The sequence below is a fragment of the Carassius carassius genome, chromosome 21, assembly GCF_963082965.1.
Source record: "Carassius carassius chromosome 21, fCarCar2.1, whole genome shotgun sequence".
Lineage (NCBI taxonomy): Eukaryota > Metazoa > Chordata > Actinopteri > Cypriniformes > Cyprinidae > Carassius > Carassius carassius.
This window is the reverse complement of record NC_081775.1, coordinates 23340911-23361052: the sequence shown is the minus strand read 5'-3', so window position 1 is coordinate 23361052 and position 20142 is coordinate 23340911. Positions and strand designations below refer to the sequence as shown.

Here is a 20142-nt window from a genome sequence, read left to right as displayed (position 1 = left end):
CATTCCGTGATGGCGGGTTGGAAAATGAAAAAAAAAACTAAATATAGTCTACTGAGAAAGAAACTGAAATATAATTTTAATTTGAACTTCCTCACTAGCATAACATTTCACTACTATTACTAGATACTACATGATTTATATTTAGTTCCATGGTCGCCAATCACTATGGTTTCCACGAGGCCATACAGTGTATAAATACTCACAGTCACTGTAGGTACATAGGAACTTCAAAACACTGAAACATTGTTTTCAACTGATTTCTTTCAATCTCTTGTGTTCACTTAAGTGACTGTTTTTCCTGTGCCTGCCTGTGAGATTTCTTTTATTTTCCCACAAGTAGAACGATAAGTCCCGCCTCCTGCATTTGGATTGGCTTTTTGGAAGCTGATGGCAGTCTGCGATTGGACAATTGAGACGTTCGTCATAGAATGGACCACCTCTTTGTGCGCAGTGTCTCTCACTGCTGATGGCGCTGTAAACACAGTGACGCGGCACGGCGTGGCCCAGCAAATCACAGATTCGCGTTTTATATGTGGACGAGCGCGAGAGACGCTATTCACGTCCACAGCTTCATATGCAATCACATAAACAAAAGACACACGAGGAACGCTCGTCGGTGCAATGGCAAGGAAAAGTGCAATCCCCCCTTCATACTATGGTAAGAAGCCTGTGAATCGCATTAAGTTTTTGCAGTAAGACCACTGACAAAGGGAACTGAGCCAGCGCTGCTGGTGTCAACCCGATTCATTACTGTAAGTGTTTGGCTGTTTTCTCGCGCAGTAAATATTTTAAGGACCTTTGTGCAGAACCATAGATCCACTGATATGTTTTCATCCTGATTGCTTTGTTTTTGCAAAACTGGATTACGTGCACAAAAGGCGTAGATTCAGATTCGTTGTTTTTGTAATTCGGAAAGGATTTGATTGTTACTTCACAGAAGTTAACTGGAAAGCGTCCAAAAAGAGAAAGCATATGCAGTTTATTACGCAAGCCCTTTAATATTGACAGGGTTTTGTGTCTTTGTCCTGGGTTAAGTCCTCATTGAGTGGTACTGTTACAGTACATAACCAGCCTATTCGGGCAGGCAGACCTTAGACTGTTGTTTAGTTTAAACATAGTTTTTGACACACTCGATTATTTTTTATTATTATTATTTTTTTTTAATATTTTTTAATTCTGTATTGTACACGTAATAATGGATTGTACACATACAAATGAACGGCACCATTGTTAAATATGATAAAGATGATTCTATTCTCACATGAAATGAGCATATATTAAAACCGTAACATCAAGCACGATAACTATAACGTTAACTGACGCTTTTATGCTGTAGGTTGAAGGTAGGAAAAAATCGTTCTGAACGGTTTCCAATGATATTAACAAGAACAATTATTAAAACGATGTAGTTCGAGTCCTTGGTGTAAAAAATGTTTTATACAATGGTTTTAATCTACATGTAATGGGTCTCTATCGCTGCCGTTTTCCCATCACATGACTATTTGTTCTGCTGCTTTAAATGCTTGAATTCTTTAAAGTCAGATGGATTCTGATCGGCTGTCAATGTTATGTTAATTTGTTAAAATTGTTCTGAAAGTAATTCCAACAATATTACTTATCTGTGTCTTTATCGTTTTATAACTACGATGTATACTTCTCAATACTTATAAACGTAGAATAATGACTAAAAATGTTTAGTTATTGTTATAATTATCATCCTTGTAAACGAGCGTTCATACAACCATTTTTCTTCATGGAGTGGGTGGGCCCTCATGACTGAAACCATGATCACCTGATCACAGTATCCATCTACCTATTTTTGTGCGCATTTTGGAATAGTGGAATAGCGCAGAAATTATAAAAATGCTCATGAAAAAATAACTTATGCGCACAATTGAGTAGGATACAATTTTATCTGATAAGAAAAAGTGCATATAAACTATGATGGAAACACATTTACAGAATAAATTCCAATATGCGCATCAAAAAAGTCATGTGACTTTGTACAATGGGATGGGAAAACTTGCACAGCATCTCAATGTTGTTTTGATCATTCTGAAATGCCTGAGCGTAGTCTTTCATCAAAGTATGTCTAAATATGACAGTGATAAAATTGCTGAAGGTTGCTGAGTCGCTGTTGGTTTCAAGCCTTTTGCACTGTCTGCACTCCACTTTGGTAGTCGCTGTATTACATATGTTGCCGCTCATTTGCATGAAGTTGAATTCTGCTCTACTTTGTTACATAATGCAACCTTCTCAGTCATTTGTGGTGGTGAAATCTGAAGCGCAAACAACCTACAATACATCAGTTTAAACAGAATTTAAGAATTTGTTCGAGACATAGAAACGATGACCAAAACAACCAAAGTGACTAAACAAACGTAATGCATGCAGTCCAACAAGTGTCAAATATACAGTCCAGAACCACTGTGTTATACAAATCATTAAAAGCCGCTTAAGTGTTAACCAAATAAAAAATTTAGTCTATCTAGAACGGACTGTTGAGAACTTATTAAAACATTAGGAATGCAGTCAGTCTGTAGTCTACTTCACATTCCTCCAGAGTCATCATAGGTCTTTTGCATTGTTCTGGAAACCAATCATTCACAGTCCCCTATGAGCTGGAGCAGAGCACTCCCAGACCCCTCTAGCCATTTAACACGACTACACTAAATATTTTTCAGAGGCAATCTGTCTAATTATAACACATAATCATGCCAAAGGAATGCATCTGGTACGCCTACGCACCCACAGCCATTCAGCATAACCATCTAAATAGAATTGTAATTATTATCATGTGATATAGTGCATCTGAATTTCTATTTTTACTGCCTAGATGGCTCACCATGGCAGTGCTGTTGGAGTGTCAAAGAACAAAGTTTTCTTTGTCACGAAAATAGTGCAGGGAGCAGCTGTTTCTCTGTCTCGTTTAGGCAGGGTCAAGCTCTTTGGCCTTTGCCTCATGTATTGTTAAGTTCCCACGAGCCACCTGTCAATCACAGCTATTGTCAGCTGGATTGGGAAACAGTCTGTGGAGAGAGACCCAAATCAAGGAAAAAAGCTGTCGGATATGATGTGGAAGCATATGGTTGTTTCGAGGTATAGCTTGTCTTTTTTTGTCAGAGCATCAATCTGGCATCTGGTTCCTTTCCAAATTTGAAACATATGTTGGTATGTTTTTGTTGCTGTTGTTCTTGTCTGGATGGTATCATGGCAGTGGGGGTACTGTACTGAGATGACTTACAATGGAAGCGGTTTGTCATTGCAGTTCATTTGAAGTGGAACTGTGAAGTTTAAAATGTCTGGGAGAGTGCAGCGTTTGAAAGGGGGCGGAGCTATTCTGCCAAAATGTACTTACCCTCACATTGTTCCAAACCAGTATCGTTTTTTCTTCTTCTTGAAATATATATATTTAAATCTTAGAGCAGTGCTTTTTTTTTTTTTAGTATAATGAAGGCATACAGTAACAATATATGTACAAAAACAATGAAAAACACTGGAAAGATCATTTTAACTGTAAAAATGCTACTGTACAAACTTTAACGGTAAGTTTGTTTAACAGTAAGTTTCCTTTCTATATACAGGGAAAACTAATAGATTTTAACTTTACATTTGCACTTTACATGCAATTTTACTATAAAAATATCAAATGTATTTTTTTGTAGAAGTGAAAAAAGAACAAGTCATCTTATAATATGAATTGTCCACTATGATATGATTTGTTCATTATTGTCCACGTCTTGTGAAGTCGTGCAATAGCTTTGTGTGAGAAATGCAATTAAAATTTAAGTCTTGATTCTCAATAGAGCCATAGCTCAATAGTACAGGTCTTCAGATGCTCCTCTATACATGAAGAATATCTAACTCCATTTTTGATGTTCTTATTTTCTTATCTTGTGATAAACTATTTATAGCCAGCATATTTTGCCATCAAAAGAAAATGCTGGTTAAAAAGATTGAGCAATTTTGTCTTTCAAGCTCTCGGCAAGAAGTAGAGAAGCTGAATTGCATTGGGTTGCCGGCCCGATGCGGATGTAAATTTTAACAAGCCTCCCTCCGGACGTGGAAGGATCTTATTAAAAGTTCCTCAACAGGATGATCTTCCCTTAAGGACAGAGAGCAAATTATACTTCTGCTTCTGATCTTGCTGCAAGAGGTACATTAGAGATGCCTGAAATTATGTAGCTAATAGAGAGGACAGTCAGTGCATTCATGTGGGACCAGATAGTCTCTCTTTATCTCTTAAGAGTTTGACACAGAAGATTCTCTTTCATGTCCGCTGCCTGTGGTACAAAGCAGCTCTCAGTGGCACATGCCATAGTCCGCCATAGTGTTCAGAATGAGCTCTCTACTGTGCGCCTGGGACATTAACAATAACAGATTCTACTCAAATGCCACGCTAAAGAATGAATGGCTCATAATGGGTGTCATCTCTTTTTCCAGCGCCTTTGTAAACGACTAGGAAGTTGTATAGGTTCAGTTAATGGACAGCATCACTGGGCCTGTATGAAAGACTTACGCTAAGCATCTTGTCTGGTTTTGATGAATTTGAATGCAGTTTCCAAAAACTGTATCTTTGATTTGTAGGTTAAAAGTTTTGTCTAAAATGCTGTTGCTAGTCTAATTGAGTGGCACTTACTTCAGTCTGTTTCTCTCTATTGTATGGGTTCAAAACACTCAAAATATAGTGCAAGTAGATAGACCACCTCTGATACGTTTTTAGTGATTTTATGAAATCACTAGGGATGGGCGTTTTCCACAAATATCACATTCGAATATTTGAGCTCACAAAAAACGAATAGTCGAATATTCGTTTATTTAAATTAAGTTTAATGAGTCAGACGTTATTTTTCAGCAACATTTGTTTTCGTCATTTTGAACAAGCTTACAATAAGCTTGAACATTACACATCGTGTTTTGTAGCTGAAAACCTTTAACAATGCGTGCAAACAAACAAAAGTACAGATTAAAAGCAAAAAAAAAAAAAAAGTGAACAAAGAAAAAACGTAAAGCAGCCTGCAGCAATTAGGCTATTGTACAGAATGTAGCTTACACTTAACTTTTAAACTGTCAGCAAATCTTTTTTTCTTTTTTTCTATTGTTTCAAATGTTCTTGTTAAGAAATACGGGCATGTAAACATGATTGGGGGAAAGTCGGCTCCTTAGTCTGTTAACAATAAGGCCAGCCGCGGAGAAAACGCTCTCTGACGCACAGACGTTGGCGGGACTCACAAATAACGGTGTGCTAAGCGAATACGTTTTGTGAAGCGCTTCGTGTTTTCGTTTCACCACTGAATGGGATCCTCATCTGGTGGAATACATGGCTCCAGCAAGAACTGTTCCCACTCGTCTCGGCTGGACTCTCTGTAATCATCGCTGGAGAACTGGCTCAGCCTTTTCCTACTAGTGGGCATTGCATCTTCTTCATCGTTGGTGACGGCGGCTGCATCCGCAACACTCGCATCAAGGGAAATGATCCGATAATGTTCAAAAAAGTTTTTTTTTCTTACTTCTCTCATGTTTTCATCGATAAACCTGAGATGTTTGTGCCGAGGGTCTAGGGCAGACGCGAGAAGAGGAGTTTTCACTGCAGTCTCCAAGTTAGCGGTGTTTATTCGTTGCTTGAGAGATGCTACAACAATGTTCTTGGATCACTATCTGTCATTCTCCACGGCATATTTGAAGTACTGTAGAAGACCGCAGCTCTTAGGGGGGCGTTCACATATCGCGTCTTTTGCATGCTCAAGTTCGTTATATCCAATGTAGGCGCGCGGTATGCGCGCTCATAACGGAAGCGACGCGGTCGCGATGCGCACGCGGTGCGACGCGGTCCCGTTATTTCCAGGAGCGTCCGCACAGCATCGAGTTAAAAACATCTCAACTTTTCAGAATGCCGCAAGCAAACCGCGGGTCATGTGACAAGAACTAAACATTCAGCTTCATCCTTTCCTTTAACAACGTTGAAAGCTCAGCCAAGATGAAGGAACAGCTGATCATAGCTGTATATGGATTGCCATTTTGAAATAAATTTAGTAGCAGAGCTACTGAAAGCGATTTTGTTTTGTGCTGCAAATCCATTTATCCTTTGCTGAAATTTCCGCGTCTTCATGGAGAGAACGCGTCGCCTCAGGAGCGCTTCTGCCCGAGCGCTTTGGAAAGAAGGAGAAAGCGGCGCGCATAGCCTTTTCCATGCCTTATTAGGCGCGATATGTGAATGGCCCCTTAATCATTCATTAATTATTTTTTGCTTGCATACACCTTCAAATATGCCGTGGAGAAACACAGAAAGTGACCAAATTAGGTTTTATTGTGAACTTTTTTTTTTGCGAAATAAGAATATCATTTTTATTTATCGAATAATTAGAGCAGAACGAATATTCGAATGTTCGACTATCCGTGCACATCCCTAGAAATCACCAAGCTTTCTTTTTGAAGCTCCCCATTCAGTCCCCATTCATTGTAATTGCATGGAAAGAAAGACCAAAGTCTTCAGAAGGGTATGGTATTTTGTTTTTTTCTTTTTACTATAGAAGATAGAAAGTCATTCAGGATTAGAACAACATGAGGGTAAGAGAGCTAATGGAAAATAATTTATGTCAGGATTTGATGTAACACCAGTACATCTTCCACATTGAGCCATCAAAAGCCATCAACCAAAATTGTTTTTTTTTTTTTGTTTTTTTTTTTTGGTCATGTTTTATCTCAGAAACAAAATGAACTAGAGCTGCTCATTTGACACACACACACACACACACAAATAATATAATACTGTTGCATAAAATAATGTGAACACATTTCATAATTGATGAATTTTGCTACACCGACATGGTATCTGAACTGAATTAAAACAACAATGAACTAAATTGAGTTGAATAATCACACTGTTGTCTTCTTAACAGCCAAAACTGAAGTCGTTTCATAACTGATGAATGTTACAACATGATATTTTCCTGTTTATAAATCTGACACTGCTTTGAAACAATCAGCATTGTATAGCGTTGTATAAATGTGACCTGGCTTGACAAAAGTGTATTTATGTTGTATTAATATTTATCAATAGTTTATTTATTAGATAGCTTTGTTCATTTATTCAATTTTTGCTTTATTTTGTCTAGGGAATGAACTGAGCCAGAACTGCAATTGGTGCCATCTTAAAAAAAAGGTGCATGATGCCTTTGGTTCTAAAGATGCAAATCACATTGCAGTATCCAGGAGTCATATTCACACTCACACTGTCAATGTCTATGCTGTCTGCCTGGTGCTCAAAGCTAAAGCTGGTGTCCTTGAGAGATATCAAAGCAGTTTCACTCATTTCAGCAGGCACTGGCAGGGTTTTTATGATCAGATAGGAGCTGAGCAATAAAAAGTGACTTAATGTGTGAAAGATTTTGATATACTTTTGCATTTTTCTTTGTGAACAAATGGCCATGTGACTTTCACCTTCTCTTTAGTAGTTAGTGTTAAATAATAGTGCCAGAAATGCAACGAAGTAATGTAAAGTGAAATTCAACTATGTAAAATGCCATTATCACATAATAAATTAGCATGACAGAAACAGCTAAAGTGCTGTCTCTGTTGTCATTAAGTAACAGGCGTCAATTGAAAGACCAGTGTGGTGATAAATTAAGAACAGCTCTTTGATTAGATGTAGTAATGAAGCAGCCACATGAAAGTAAAGCGTTTATGCTCCAAGCCTCTTATATGAGCATATACCAGATATAACAGTTTTTTGGCTTGACTCAGCAAAACATGAGTCTAAAGGGAGAGAGTTTCCCACTTCACCAATCTGCTCTGTCTGTCACTGTCTTCACTTCGCCTGTCCATCTGTCCCTGACGGTTTATGTGTCTCGCTGTCTGTCACTCAGTCATTTGGCTTATATCTGTGATGACATCCAAGTACATCTGCAGTATGAGAATATGATTGATGTGTTTGATGGTGTCTACAGATCATAAAAAGTAATTTGAAAAATAACTGTAATTAGTTCCTTTTTATGACTGTTATTTTCTTTATACATATTCTAAACTAATTATAAATATAAGAAGAATACAATTTTATAATTTTATTTCTAATTTTATTTACAAGTTAAATGTTAGATTCATTCACAGAAACACACAGGACATGCAGGCTTCATACTGAATATATTTTTTGCAGCTTTATATTCACTATAGTCTTTATCACATATTGATTTAGAAATATGAAATATGGCAAATGCTGTAACATTCTGCATTATACAATAAATTTTTCTGAGTGGATTCTTTTATTCTGTTCTCGTTTTTTTGCGTCGCGGAAATCATAGGTCCCTAATACAAACATAAATAAACAATGTATGTCATATTTAGTTTATTTTTTACTGGTTTAATGAAAGAACATACAAATGCTGAAATTATACATGACAATGACATTTGACAAAAAACTTTTAATTTAATTCAATTGTGGTCACGATTGAGATGCAGCATATTTAGGGACTTGTTTGTGACTTAATGCCACAGGGTGGGAACTCAATGTTCTGGTAGGATGAGGAAAAAGTAACAACACAGAGTTTCCATTCGACCAAACCCATGCTGTCTGCACCTGCGTGCCTTCCCAGGCTGTTCCTTATGGAGGAACCGTGAAAGAGGCTTGTGTTATAAAGCAAGGCCTGCAAGACACTGCTCTCAGTGTGTGTGAACTCATGTGTGTGCTTGGAAAAAAGCTTAGTGGAACCAGATTATGAGAAAAAGAGGTATAGCGGGGGAGAAGAGACTTCCAGAAGCAGTTCAAGGAAAGAATTACTGTACCGCGCTATATCTGAAGTCAACAACCATGGCACATTTGGCTTGAGCTTTCTACAGAATGACAGTTGCCTTCTGTGCCAATTCATTCTAATGTATTCATATCAGCAGTAAAAAAAGGGGAGAGTGGGGGAAAACGGAATAAACCTCGTTGATGAGTTGATGTTTTGGGAAATGTGACTTCAAAAAGAAGATCTCAGAGGATTTTGACTGGAGCTCAGTAGGACTTGCTGTGGAACAATATTCAGAAGAGCATGACTGAACTACAAGGGAGTAAGTTTGGTTTATATATTTGATTTATTTATTTTTTGACACTTATTTATAATTTATTTATACTACTACAGTCCAGAATTTCAGTGTCAGTTTTTTTTTATGTTTTTGAAATAAGTATCTTATGCTCTCCAAGGCTGCATTTATGTGGTCAAAAATATGCAAACAATCATGTGATTTTGTGGAATATTAGTATAATGTAAAATAACTGTTTGTTTCTGTGATCACAAAGCCTATTTTTGCAGCAATCATTATTTTAGTCTTCAATGACACATGATTCTTCAGGAATCATTCTAATATTTCATAATTTGGTGCTCAAGAAACACTTTTTATTATAATAAATGTTGAATACATTTTTGTGGAAACTGTGGTATGAATATAAAGTTCAAAATAACAGCATTTATTTAAAAAAAAAGTTTTTGCCTAACATCGTAAATGTTTAACTACTTATTTTTGATCAGTTGAATGCATTCTTGATGAGATAAAGTATTAATTTCCTTGTGTGCATATATATATATATATATATATATATATATATATATATATATATATATATATATATATATATATATATATATATATATATATATATATATAAATAATAAATAAATAAATATTTTTTATTTATTTATTTATTTATTATTAGATGACATGACACTGTTTAAAATGAAAGTGTACCATTTACATATATGTCAGTCTTAATTACCAAAATGCTAAATGGGGCAGGAAGGATGTTTGTAATTAAAGAAGGTGTCACCGTTGAAATTAGTGTCACTGAGGAAACTGTGCCTGTCTCGCTTGGTGGTAATTTAGTTTACCTGGAAAGGATTGACACCAGCTGTTCCTTAGCTACGGTTCAGCTGATGCAATTAAACCATGCAAACTGACGAACCACTCAGTCTGTTAAATGTCGGACAGATTATAAATGAGATGGAGAAGTGGGGATAAGCCGTTGATCTGCTGTCTAGGGCCGCTGTGATGTAAGAGGTGTCTCTGGAGACGGCCTGTTAGCGAGGCAACTTTATTGCCACTCTTTTCATTGAAGTCAAATCGCGTCTTAGGGGAAATATAGTTCTGCTATATTGACTGCTTGAAGGATTTGTATGTTTCTTTGTATTCAGTGGTTAGGCAAGACCAGTAAATCTGTTCTTTAGTCTTTGGTTGTTAGTTTTGCTTGTTACTTGAGCTGTCATTTCATATAAAGCTTTCATTTGTTCTCTTAAATGAATCAAACTATGGGTGGGTGACATGGCAAAAATATCATATCACAATTTATTTCAGAAATATCACTATTCACAATTTTATCACGGTTCTTTGTCCTGTTGATTTTACTATTTTGCAAGTAGTCTGGGCAGAACAGCCAAAATAATTTCCCTTTTTTAAAAACAAGGCCTTTCAAGGTAGCAAAGTATAAAATAGAAAAGAATGGCAGATATTTAAGCCAAAATGAGCAAAGATAAAAATCTTTGTCATTATTTTATCTTTGTTATTAAAAAATAAGATCAAACATACACGTTACAAATAAAAATAATAAAAATAAAACCAACAGTGCTTTATTTTTCAGGTACAGTAAGTGAATTTAGCAGTATTAACAAATATAAAAAGTTAAACACTATATATATCAATTGCACATTTATTTTAATGAAAGCAACTAAGTTCTCAGTTAGGGATGGGACGATAACCGGTTTTATTGATAACCGTGATAAAATGTGCTGAAGGTTAGTAATATCGTTTAAAAATGAATTATCATTAAAACCGTGTTTGATTATCGCGGTTTTAATAACTCACTATTAAATCATGTCCAGCCAGCAACAGTCTGACGCAAGCGCAGCGCACAATGTTTTTTTTGTTTTTTTTTTCGAGAAGGAATGGCGAAAGTCAGTGACTTTTCTATGCTTTTCTATGCTTCTACACTTTTCATTGTAAGGAAGGAAATGCCACAGAATTTAATCTTTCTTTAAATTAAGTGCATAGAGTTGCTTGTTTTATTAGTTGTTTGTTGATTATTAAATATAAAACTTGCTGAAATGTTTTCAGTGTGAGCATCAACTATTTTTGAACACTTTCATCTCGTTTCAACAAAACCGTGATAATATTGATAATCGTGATAATTTTAGTCACTATAATCGTGATATTAAATTTTCATACCGTCCCATCCCTATTCTCAGTCAAGAGCAGTGAATTGTTTTTCTCTTTGTGTTTTGTTATTTTATTAATGTTAAAAGAATAGTTCATCCAAAAAAGAAAATACTGTCATCTGTCTGTCATAGTGTTTTATTTTTATAGCATAATTTACTCACTCTCAGGTTGTTTTAAACATGAATGAGTTTCTGTTTTCTGTTGAACGTTATATTATTAAATTAAGTGGGGACCAGTGTTGGGTAAGTGACTTTCAAAAAGTAATTAATTACTCTTACTAATTACATAATATTGTATTTAAATTACTAATTATTCTGTCTGAAAAGTAACTTAGTTACCCAATAAATAAATTTAATTATTCAAATTGCTAATTTGGCTACATCTTAAATCCATATAAACCTTAATAGAAATGTAATTCTTTATTCTTTCAATTTGAGTCAAACATAGAATAGTTTAGCCTTTTTAGCTTTAAAACAACTTAAACATTTTACAAAAAATGTAACTTTCTTTGGTTAACAAATAGCAATACTCCGAACAACAACATATCTGAATAACAAAAAAGCTTAAGAAAAGTTAAATAATGACAGAATCATAATTTTTGGGTGAACTATCCCTTTAATGACAGTCGGCAGCATGTCTCTCAATTGTTTACTTTTACTTTAGACATAAGCAACTGTGTTTATATGTAAACCTTGTGTGCTTTTGACAGTATTAGCACAATCAGATGATATACATAACTTCGTTTAGGCTATATTTGAAAGGCTTTTAGTGTGCATGGTCTTCAGGTGTACGCACAGGAAAAGTGCATGCAAGCATATTAAATGTTTAACCGGCAAGGTTTTAAAGCAAATAATGTACTTCTGTGATTGTGAATAAGTGCAGTGTCCTAGGTCAGTGTAGTGTATAAAAGCACGGATGAGCTCAAACTTCACCCTGAGAACACTGCTTCAAATTATCCACCCACCCACATCTATATTTGATCATCACAATACAATGATTCTAACTCTTAGTTTTGCATGATTTTTAACAGCAGATTCAGTGACGTTAGAGAGTAGACTATTCGTTTATACCGGCCGCACCACTACAAAATACTATTAAGAATACTAGAATAATTTTATTGTATTTTGTTGCGATGCTCGTCTCCGGTATTGCATAGATCCCATTAAAATCAGTGTTGTTGTCTACACTGTATGCAGTAAACTGATGCCTCATTCTGTTTATAACATGCTGACACACAAAAATGGAATTTGTTGTATAATGCGGAATTTCATGGAATTTGTCTTTTTTATGAATAAATTAAAAAAAAAACAGGTCATTACACACACACACACATACAGTACAGACCAAAAGTTTGGAAACATTACTATTTTTAATGTTTTTGAAAAAAGTTTCTTCTGCTCATCAAGCCTGCATTTATTTGATCAGAAATACAGAAAAAACAGTAATATTGTGAAATATTATTACAACTTAAAATAATAGTTTTCTATTTGAATATACTTTAAAAAAATAATTTATTCCTGTGATGCAAAGCTGAATTTTCAGCATCATTACTCCAGCCTTCAGTGTCACATGTAACATCCAGTCTATCACATGATCATTTAGAAATCATTCTAATATTCTGATTTATTATGAGTGTTGGAAACAGTTCTGCTGTCTAATATATTTGATTAATAAAAGGTTAAAAAGAACTGCATTTATTCAAAATAAGAAACAATTTCTAATAATATATATTCTAATAATATATTTTCTTTACTTTCACTTTTTATCAATTTAACACATCCTTGCTGAATAAAAGTATTGATTTTATTTTAATAAAAGAAAGAAAAAAAATAAATAAATAATTTCTTAAGGATCATGTGATAATGATCCTAAAAATTCAGCTTTGCATCACAGAAATAAATTATCATTTAAAGTATAATACATTTAAAAACAATTATTTTAAATTGTAATATTATATCACAATATTACATTTTCTTCTGTATTTTTGATCAAATAAATGCAGGCTTGATGAGCAGAAGAAACTTCTTTCAAAAACATTAAAAATAGTAATGTTTCCAAACTTATGGTCTGTACTGTATATATATATATTAAATATTAAACTGCAAAAAGATGATTTAAATATGAATGTTCTGCATTTTCATTTCATTACCAGAAAATAAACAACACAGTTTGTGTGAAAAATGTAATTATTATTTATTCATTGTACAGTCGTGGCCAAAAGTTTTGAGAATTACATAAATACTGGAAATTGGATAAGTTGCTGCTTAAGTTTTTATAATAGCAATTTGCATATACTCCAGAATGTTATGAAGAGTGATCAGATGAATTGCATAGTCCTTCTTTGCCATGAAAATGAACTTAATCCCAAAAAAAACCTTTCCACTGCATTTCATTGCTGTCATTAAAGGACCTGCTGAGATCATTTCAGTAATCGTCTTGTTAACTCAGGTGAGAATGTTGACGTGCTCAAGGCTGGAGATCATTATGTCAGGCTGATTGGGTTAGAATGGCAGACTTGACATGTTAAAAGGAGGGTGATGCTTGAAATCATTGTTCTTCCATTGTTAACCATGGTGACCTGCAAAGAAATGCGTGCAGCCATCATTGAGTTGCATAAAAATTGCTTCACAGGCAAGGATATTGTGGCTACTAAGATTGCACCTAAACCAACAATTTATAGGATCATCAAGAACTTCTAGGAAAGAGGTTCAATTCTTGTAAAGAAGGCTTCAGGGTGTCCAGCAAGTGCCAGGATCATCTCCTAAAGAGGATTCAGCTGCGGGATCGGAGTGCCACCAGTGCAGAGCTTGCTCAGGAAGAGCAGCAGGCAGGTGTGAGCGCATCTGCACGCACAGTGAGGCGAAGACTTTTGGAAGATGGCCTGGTGTCAAGAAGGGCAGCAAAGAAGCCACTTCTCTCCAAAAAAAAACATCAGGGACAGATTGATCTTCTGCAGAAAGTATAGTGAATGGACTGCTGAGGACTGGGGCAAAGTCATATTCTCCGATGAAGCCCCTTTCCAATTGTTTGGGGCATCTGGAGAAAGGCTTGTCCGAAGAAGAAAAGGTGAGCGCTACCATCAGTCCTGTGTCATGCCAACAGTAAAGCATCCTGACACCATTCATGTGTGGGGTTGCTTCTCATCCAAGGGAGTGGGCTCACTCACAATTCTGCCCAAAAACACAGCCATGAATAAAGAATGGTACCAAAACACCCTCCAACAGCAACTTCTTCCAACAATCCAACAACAGTTTGGCGAAGAACAATGCATTTTCCAGCATGATGGAGCACCGTGCCATAAGGCAAAAGTGATAACTAAGTGGCTCGGTGACCAGAATGTTAAAACTTTTGGTCCATGGCCTTGAAACTCCCCAGATCTTAATCCCATTGAGAACTTGTGGTCAATCCTCAAGAGGCGGGTGGACAAACAAAAACCCACTAATTCTGACAAACTCCAAGAAGTGATTATGAAAGAATGGGTTGCTATCAGTCAGGATTTGGACCAGAAGTTGATTGAGAGCGTGCCCAGTTGAATTGCAGAGGTCCTGAAAAAGAAGGGGCCAACACTGCAAATACTGACTCTTTGCATAAATGTCATGTAATTGTCGATAAAAGCCTTTGAAACGTACAAAGATCTTAAAGCAGTTTAGCAGCAAACATTTTGAAAACTAATATTTATGTAATTCTCAAAACTTTTGGCCACGACTGTATATGTTTACATTTGGAAAAGCTTTGCTTCCTGAATAAACCTTCCCCTGTTGGTTTGGCAGTAGCTTACTTGCCACACAGTTAACTCGTTTAACTTCTTAGTTCAAGTTTATATTTTATATATTTTTTATATTTTATTGTGTTATTTAAGTTATTTATAATAAGTGAAGTGAAGTGAAGTTTACTGTTAAGTGCACTGATGTCAGACTCATTTTGAATAATAAAGTTTATTGTTAAATTGTTAAATACCCTGCCATAGGCCTATGTTTGTTGCATCATTATAAGTGTTTGATCACCACATTTGAGTTAGCATTGCAAAAAATTTGCTTATGTGTGTCTATATATATATTCTGTTTATTTAGGCTATATACTGTATTCTATATACAGTACCAGTCAAAACTTTGGACAAACGAATGGGAAGTGTGTCCAAACTATACTTCCTACTACTTGTAGGAAGTATAGGACTACCTTGTAGGACTACTTTGACTGTACTGTACTATAATATAGCCTACACACAAAGAATATCGGCCGATATATATATTTATTCTCCCTAATATCGGTGTTGGCATTGGCCCCCCAAAAAAACATATCAGTCAGGCCCTAATGTGAATGTATGTCACATTGTACAGTATATTGACCCAGAGACGCCTCAACTGCAACTGATAGAATATGCGCTTTAACACAATGCTATTATATTTCTCCAAAAGCAGATTGTGGAGACATTTTTATTGTCCACTATTAAAAATCATCATATCGCCCTCAAACCATCCCAGCTAGTTTCCTAGTTTTACATCATGGATGGCCTAAGGGTGAGTAAATTTTAAGCAAACTTTCATTTTGAGAGCATTATTCCATTCCATTATCCCTATTGATAGTGTTTTGTAGTTGAGGGGTATATTAAAAGCATGTGGCAGCCACCAAGGAGGTGTTAATGAGTACCCTTCTGAAACCTATATTCAAATGGGACAGGACAAGGTAATGCTAACATTGTTATTCCCATAATACCTCAGGGGCATTTTCCAGATGTCCTGACCTGTTTGTCTGCTGTCGCCTGACCACAGTATCTTATCAGTTCTTCTTTTCTCTCTCTCTCTCTTCTTAATCTCATGTCTGCCAGTATTATTTATGTCTCTTTTTTCTTTTTCTCCTGTATATAAATGTTTTCTTTTGTAAAATACTCTTTTCTCTGAGGCTCATAATTTCTTTCTGTAAGTGTAACTGTGGTCACTTGTGTAGGGCAGTAAACATGAGAAATCCGTATCAATTTGTCAAATGGTAGAAATGTTGGATAACATCTCTATTGCAGTTATGCTGTTGTAAAGTTGCAATGATGCAATGAAATGAAAGTTTATCCTTTGCTTGCATTTATAAGCCTTGTCATTTTAAACTTTCAAGTGATTGTAACTGTTCAAGCACAGTAAGACATGAAAGATAACTCAATTCGGTACTCATATGCTTTTCTGGCAGGGCACAAACGAAGCACCCATTAAACAGCATATAAATGCTGAATTGAGGATCTTTTTGTTGTTTATTGCACTTAAACTGTCAGTTACACACATGAAAATGCCCAGCTTGGCTAGTTTTCACATAAACATAGTCCGTTTTGCATGTGAGTAAATTGGATCCGTACCTTAGGTCTTAAAGTGACAGTAGCCTAGTATACTCGCTGCTGTCTTGTCCTGAATGTTTTTCAAACAACAAAATACAAATAAAATCACTCAGCATTTGACTGAATAACTTTAGTTTAGATTTAATATGAATCAGTATAGAATAGAGACAATTTTGTTTTTTATTTCTCTTATATAGCCTAGGCCAACCTACCTGTATGTTTTCTGTTGTATTTATTTATTCTTTAACCCTTTAATTAGATACATTATTGGAGTACATTTACAAGAAAATATTATTTTCAGTTTAGTTCGATGTGTTATTAATTGATGATGAATTATTTGTGAGATCTACTAGCACTTTCTGAGGAAACATTGTTTTTACTCCACTATTTCTTTCCAGAGTAGTTTGAAAGGAGTGGGCATTCATTAAATTCACATTGTTTACAGCTCAGGATGTATTTCAGCCCTCATGATAAAAGAGACTGAGAAGCAGGGCTGACTACTGCTTATTGGAGCTCATCCAAAATCTTGTGTGTAGTTCTCCTTTCTTCTCCTTTGCCAAGGTCAAGAGGTCCAGAATGTTTTTGCAATTGATTTTTTTTGATCATGAAGCCCAACCCACTTGTATGGAGAACAAACCTTGTAGTTTACCCATTTATGTCTATAAGGAAAATGAACTATAGAATATTTGAATACAGAAATAGTCAATTTGGCTGTTTTTGAAAGCAATTTTTTGCACAAAAATGGTACTATGAAAAGCTGTATGTAAACTACTTTGTAGTGTTTAACATTTATATATTTTTTTCACACAATGTATAGAAGACATAAGTTTGGTTGTTTTGTATCAACCATTAATTTGCCATTCATATCACAGATTAAACAAAATTGCAATGTGATTGTTAGTTCCAGGCCTGCTTTAGAGAATATGCCATTCACACTCTTCATATCGGCCATCATAAACAGGACATCATCATGATTGCATCATAAAGCTGCATTGTCTTTAAAAACTGCTTTAACCAATCTAAGATGGTTTGCCAGGTTCTCATATCTTGGTCAATGTTGTCTGTTAGCTAGTTTTATAGGGGTTTTGGGGGCTTAAGAGCATCTGAAATCAGATGGCCTTATATATATGGCATCATGATATCATCATATAGTTGTATTGGAACATAAAACACTGCTTAATCCTGCCTAAGATTGCTTGTTGGTCTTAGCCACTTCTCCCAGCCTAGTCAGGGTTGTCTGTTGGCTGGTTTTATATGGGTTTTGGGGATCTAAAGTTATCTGAAAACCAGTTTAAACCAGCTAAGATGGCTTTTTTTCTTCCAGGATGGCATCACTGCCTGATCTTCAAACTTGGGCCACCTAGGCAGCAATCATCGTATGTGACAGCTGATGACCGTCTGCTCAGCTTGTTCACATACACTGGCACAGATCCTAGCAGACCTATGTATTGGTTCTGTTCTGTCAAAATTTGATACCAGACAGTGAGTCTGTCCATTTAAATTTAAGGATTTCATCTATTAATTGTGTTAGTAGCACATTGGGATGTTAATTCCACTGAGATGAAAAGTGATTGTATGTTAGGCAACATACAAAAGGCACTTTCTAAGTTTGTGTGTGTGTGCGTACAAAGCTTTGAGCAGGTGGCTGCCTTGCTGTTGTCTCATTGTGTTTGGTGTGTCAGTGGATGCTACCAATCTGAGCCGCGAGACACCAGTTCTGTTTCCTTTGTGAGCGGGCGAGAGAGAGAGAGAGAGGATAAGGAAAGTGTGGAGAGTGGATAGTGAGAGAGAGAGAGGCAGATGGAAGCGACGCAAACGCCCACCAGGCTGATTTCTCTTCCACCTCCTCTCGCAAACACGCCTTTGTGTGTAATGATTAACCGATGGGAGAAAGGCGAGAAGATAGCACCTCATAGGAAGTGACACACGCAGAGCAACATTATAAAAACACACAGTGTCTTCATTCAGAGAGCAGTGAACATGACCGGACCAAAAGGAGGTTACTACAAAGCAGAATTGGGTAGGAACTTACTGTAAATACTTTGACGAGGGGAAATGTCACTCTGTGAGCTTGATGTCAAAATTATCCAATGTGTTTAGAACTGTGGCAGGTACATTCTTTTGTTTGCCTGTGCTTTGCCTTTGCTCTTTGTTATGAGGCTGTTCAGACCTACTTGATCGATTTCTTTGTTTACTCAACATGGTGGTGACATCGTTTTGCATTGTTTCATTGTGGGCTTTTCAGAAATCAGTTAGTTTGTTTGCTCTTTGACTTGATCTGCCGCTTATGAGAAAATCTACTAACATGGCTCCTAACAAGAATAGATTAAATTCTTAGGGGGTGAAAGTATAGATTCAGTTGTATTGTGGCACAGTTTAAATGTGATTTTGACACTTTGTTCTTGCATTACAGGGGAGCCACACAAGTTTGACCCCACATTCAGAGGACCTGTTCACAACAGGTAGAGTAAATCTTACTTCCTTGTGATTTTTTTTGGAGTTCTTTTGAAGCCAAATTTATCACATGAGATACACGTATACATATTATTATTATTATTATTATTATTATTATTATTATTATTGGTATTCTGTTTTAATTGTATTATATATTATGTCTAATCAAATATAAATAAATATATATATATATATATATATATATATATATATATATATATATATATATATATATATATATATGTATGTATATATGTATGTATATAATTTACATGACATAATTTATAGATTTGATTTTCAATGAGCGAAATAAGAACAGCTACTAACATTTTTATACATGAAAAAAATGCTTATATATATAAAAGGGAACTTCCTATTGTTATAAATGAAGAAAATTCGAACTTCCCATTGTTTTAAATATAGCCAGTTCTAAGTACTATTGACTAAGCTTACAACTTAACATCTGGGGACTGTTTCATAAAACAAGTTCACCAAATAAGCCAGTCTTATCTCATTAGACTGCAGTTAGTCTGACTTATTGTCACTTGATTTAGTTCCATAAAGCAAATTTCCCATAGCTCAAGCTCAGTCACTCTGGAAACTTCTGCTTGGAATATAACCTGGGCTGCGTTTCCCAAAAGCATCGTAAGCTGGTTGGTTTTAGGAAGTCTGTGATGTACTTAAGCTTATGATGCTTTTGGGAAATGCAGCCCTGGTCCAGGGTAGGCTAACTGGCAGGCTAAACTGAGCTCCTCTAATACTGACCAATAGGAATGCATTGATGTTTCCACTGTCTCTCTCACATAATTTCACCTTATTATCAGTTCAACAATGAAAGTACTCAGAAAATGTAAATTAAATAATAAATCAAATAAATAAAAATGTAGGCTACAACCATCTATTTAATGTATTGTGCCCAAGATTTAATGAAATTGTTTTAAGATGAACACATTTTAACATGGTTGCTACTTGTGCATTCAGTTGATCGGCAGTTTCTTGCCGTGCAGCGTTTCTCGGGTTTTATGAATGCTGTACCTTTTATGATTATTAGTACAACATTAAAATGTTAAAATCTAAAGTTGCTCTTTAAAGCATTAAAAACACTCATTTAAAAGTTAAAATCACAAAATTAAAAATTAAAATAAATAAACTGACTACATTTGAACTGGTGAGAGGAATACGTATTAACT

At 35.5% G+C, this 20142-nt stretch overlaps 1 protein-coding gene across 7 annotated transcripts in view; it reads left to right on the top strand.

Annotated features, from left to right (window-relative positions):
- The first annotated feature begins 473 nt into the window (after positions 1 to 473).
- slc44a5b (solute carrier family 44 member 5b) overlaps positions 474 to 20142 on the top strand; it is a 38257-nt gene continuing 18588 nt past the window's right edge. For 2 of the 7 annotated variants that reach the window (XM_059503898.1, XM_059503900.1), the window contains exons 1-2: positions 18287 to 18518; positions 18912 to 18960. In XM_059503898.1, the coding sequence (XP_059359881.1) occupies positions 18479 to 18518; positions 18912 to 18960 (89 nt within the window). In that variant the 5' untranslated portion in view covers positions 18287 to 18478. Of the gene's footprint in view, positions 659 to 8730; positions 9046 to 18286; positions 18519 to 18911; positions 18961 to 20142 lie in introns of those variants that run through there. The other 5 variants (XM_059503903.1, XM_059503904.1, XM_059503899.1 and 2 more) reach the window with 4 other exon arrangements.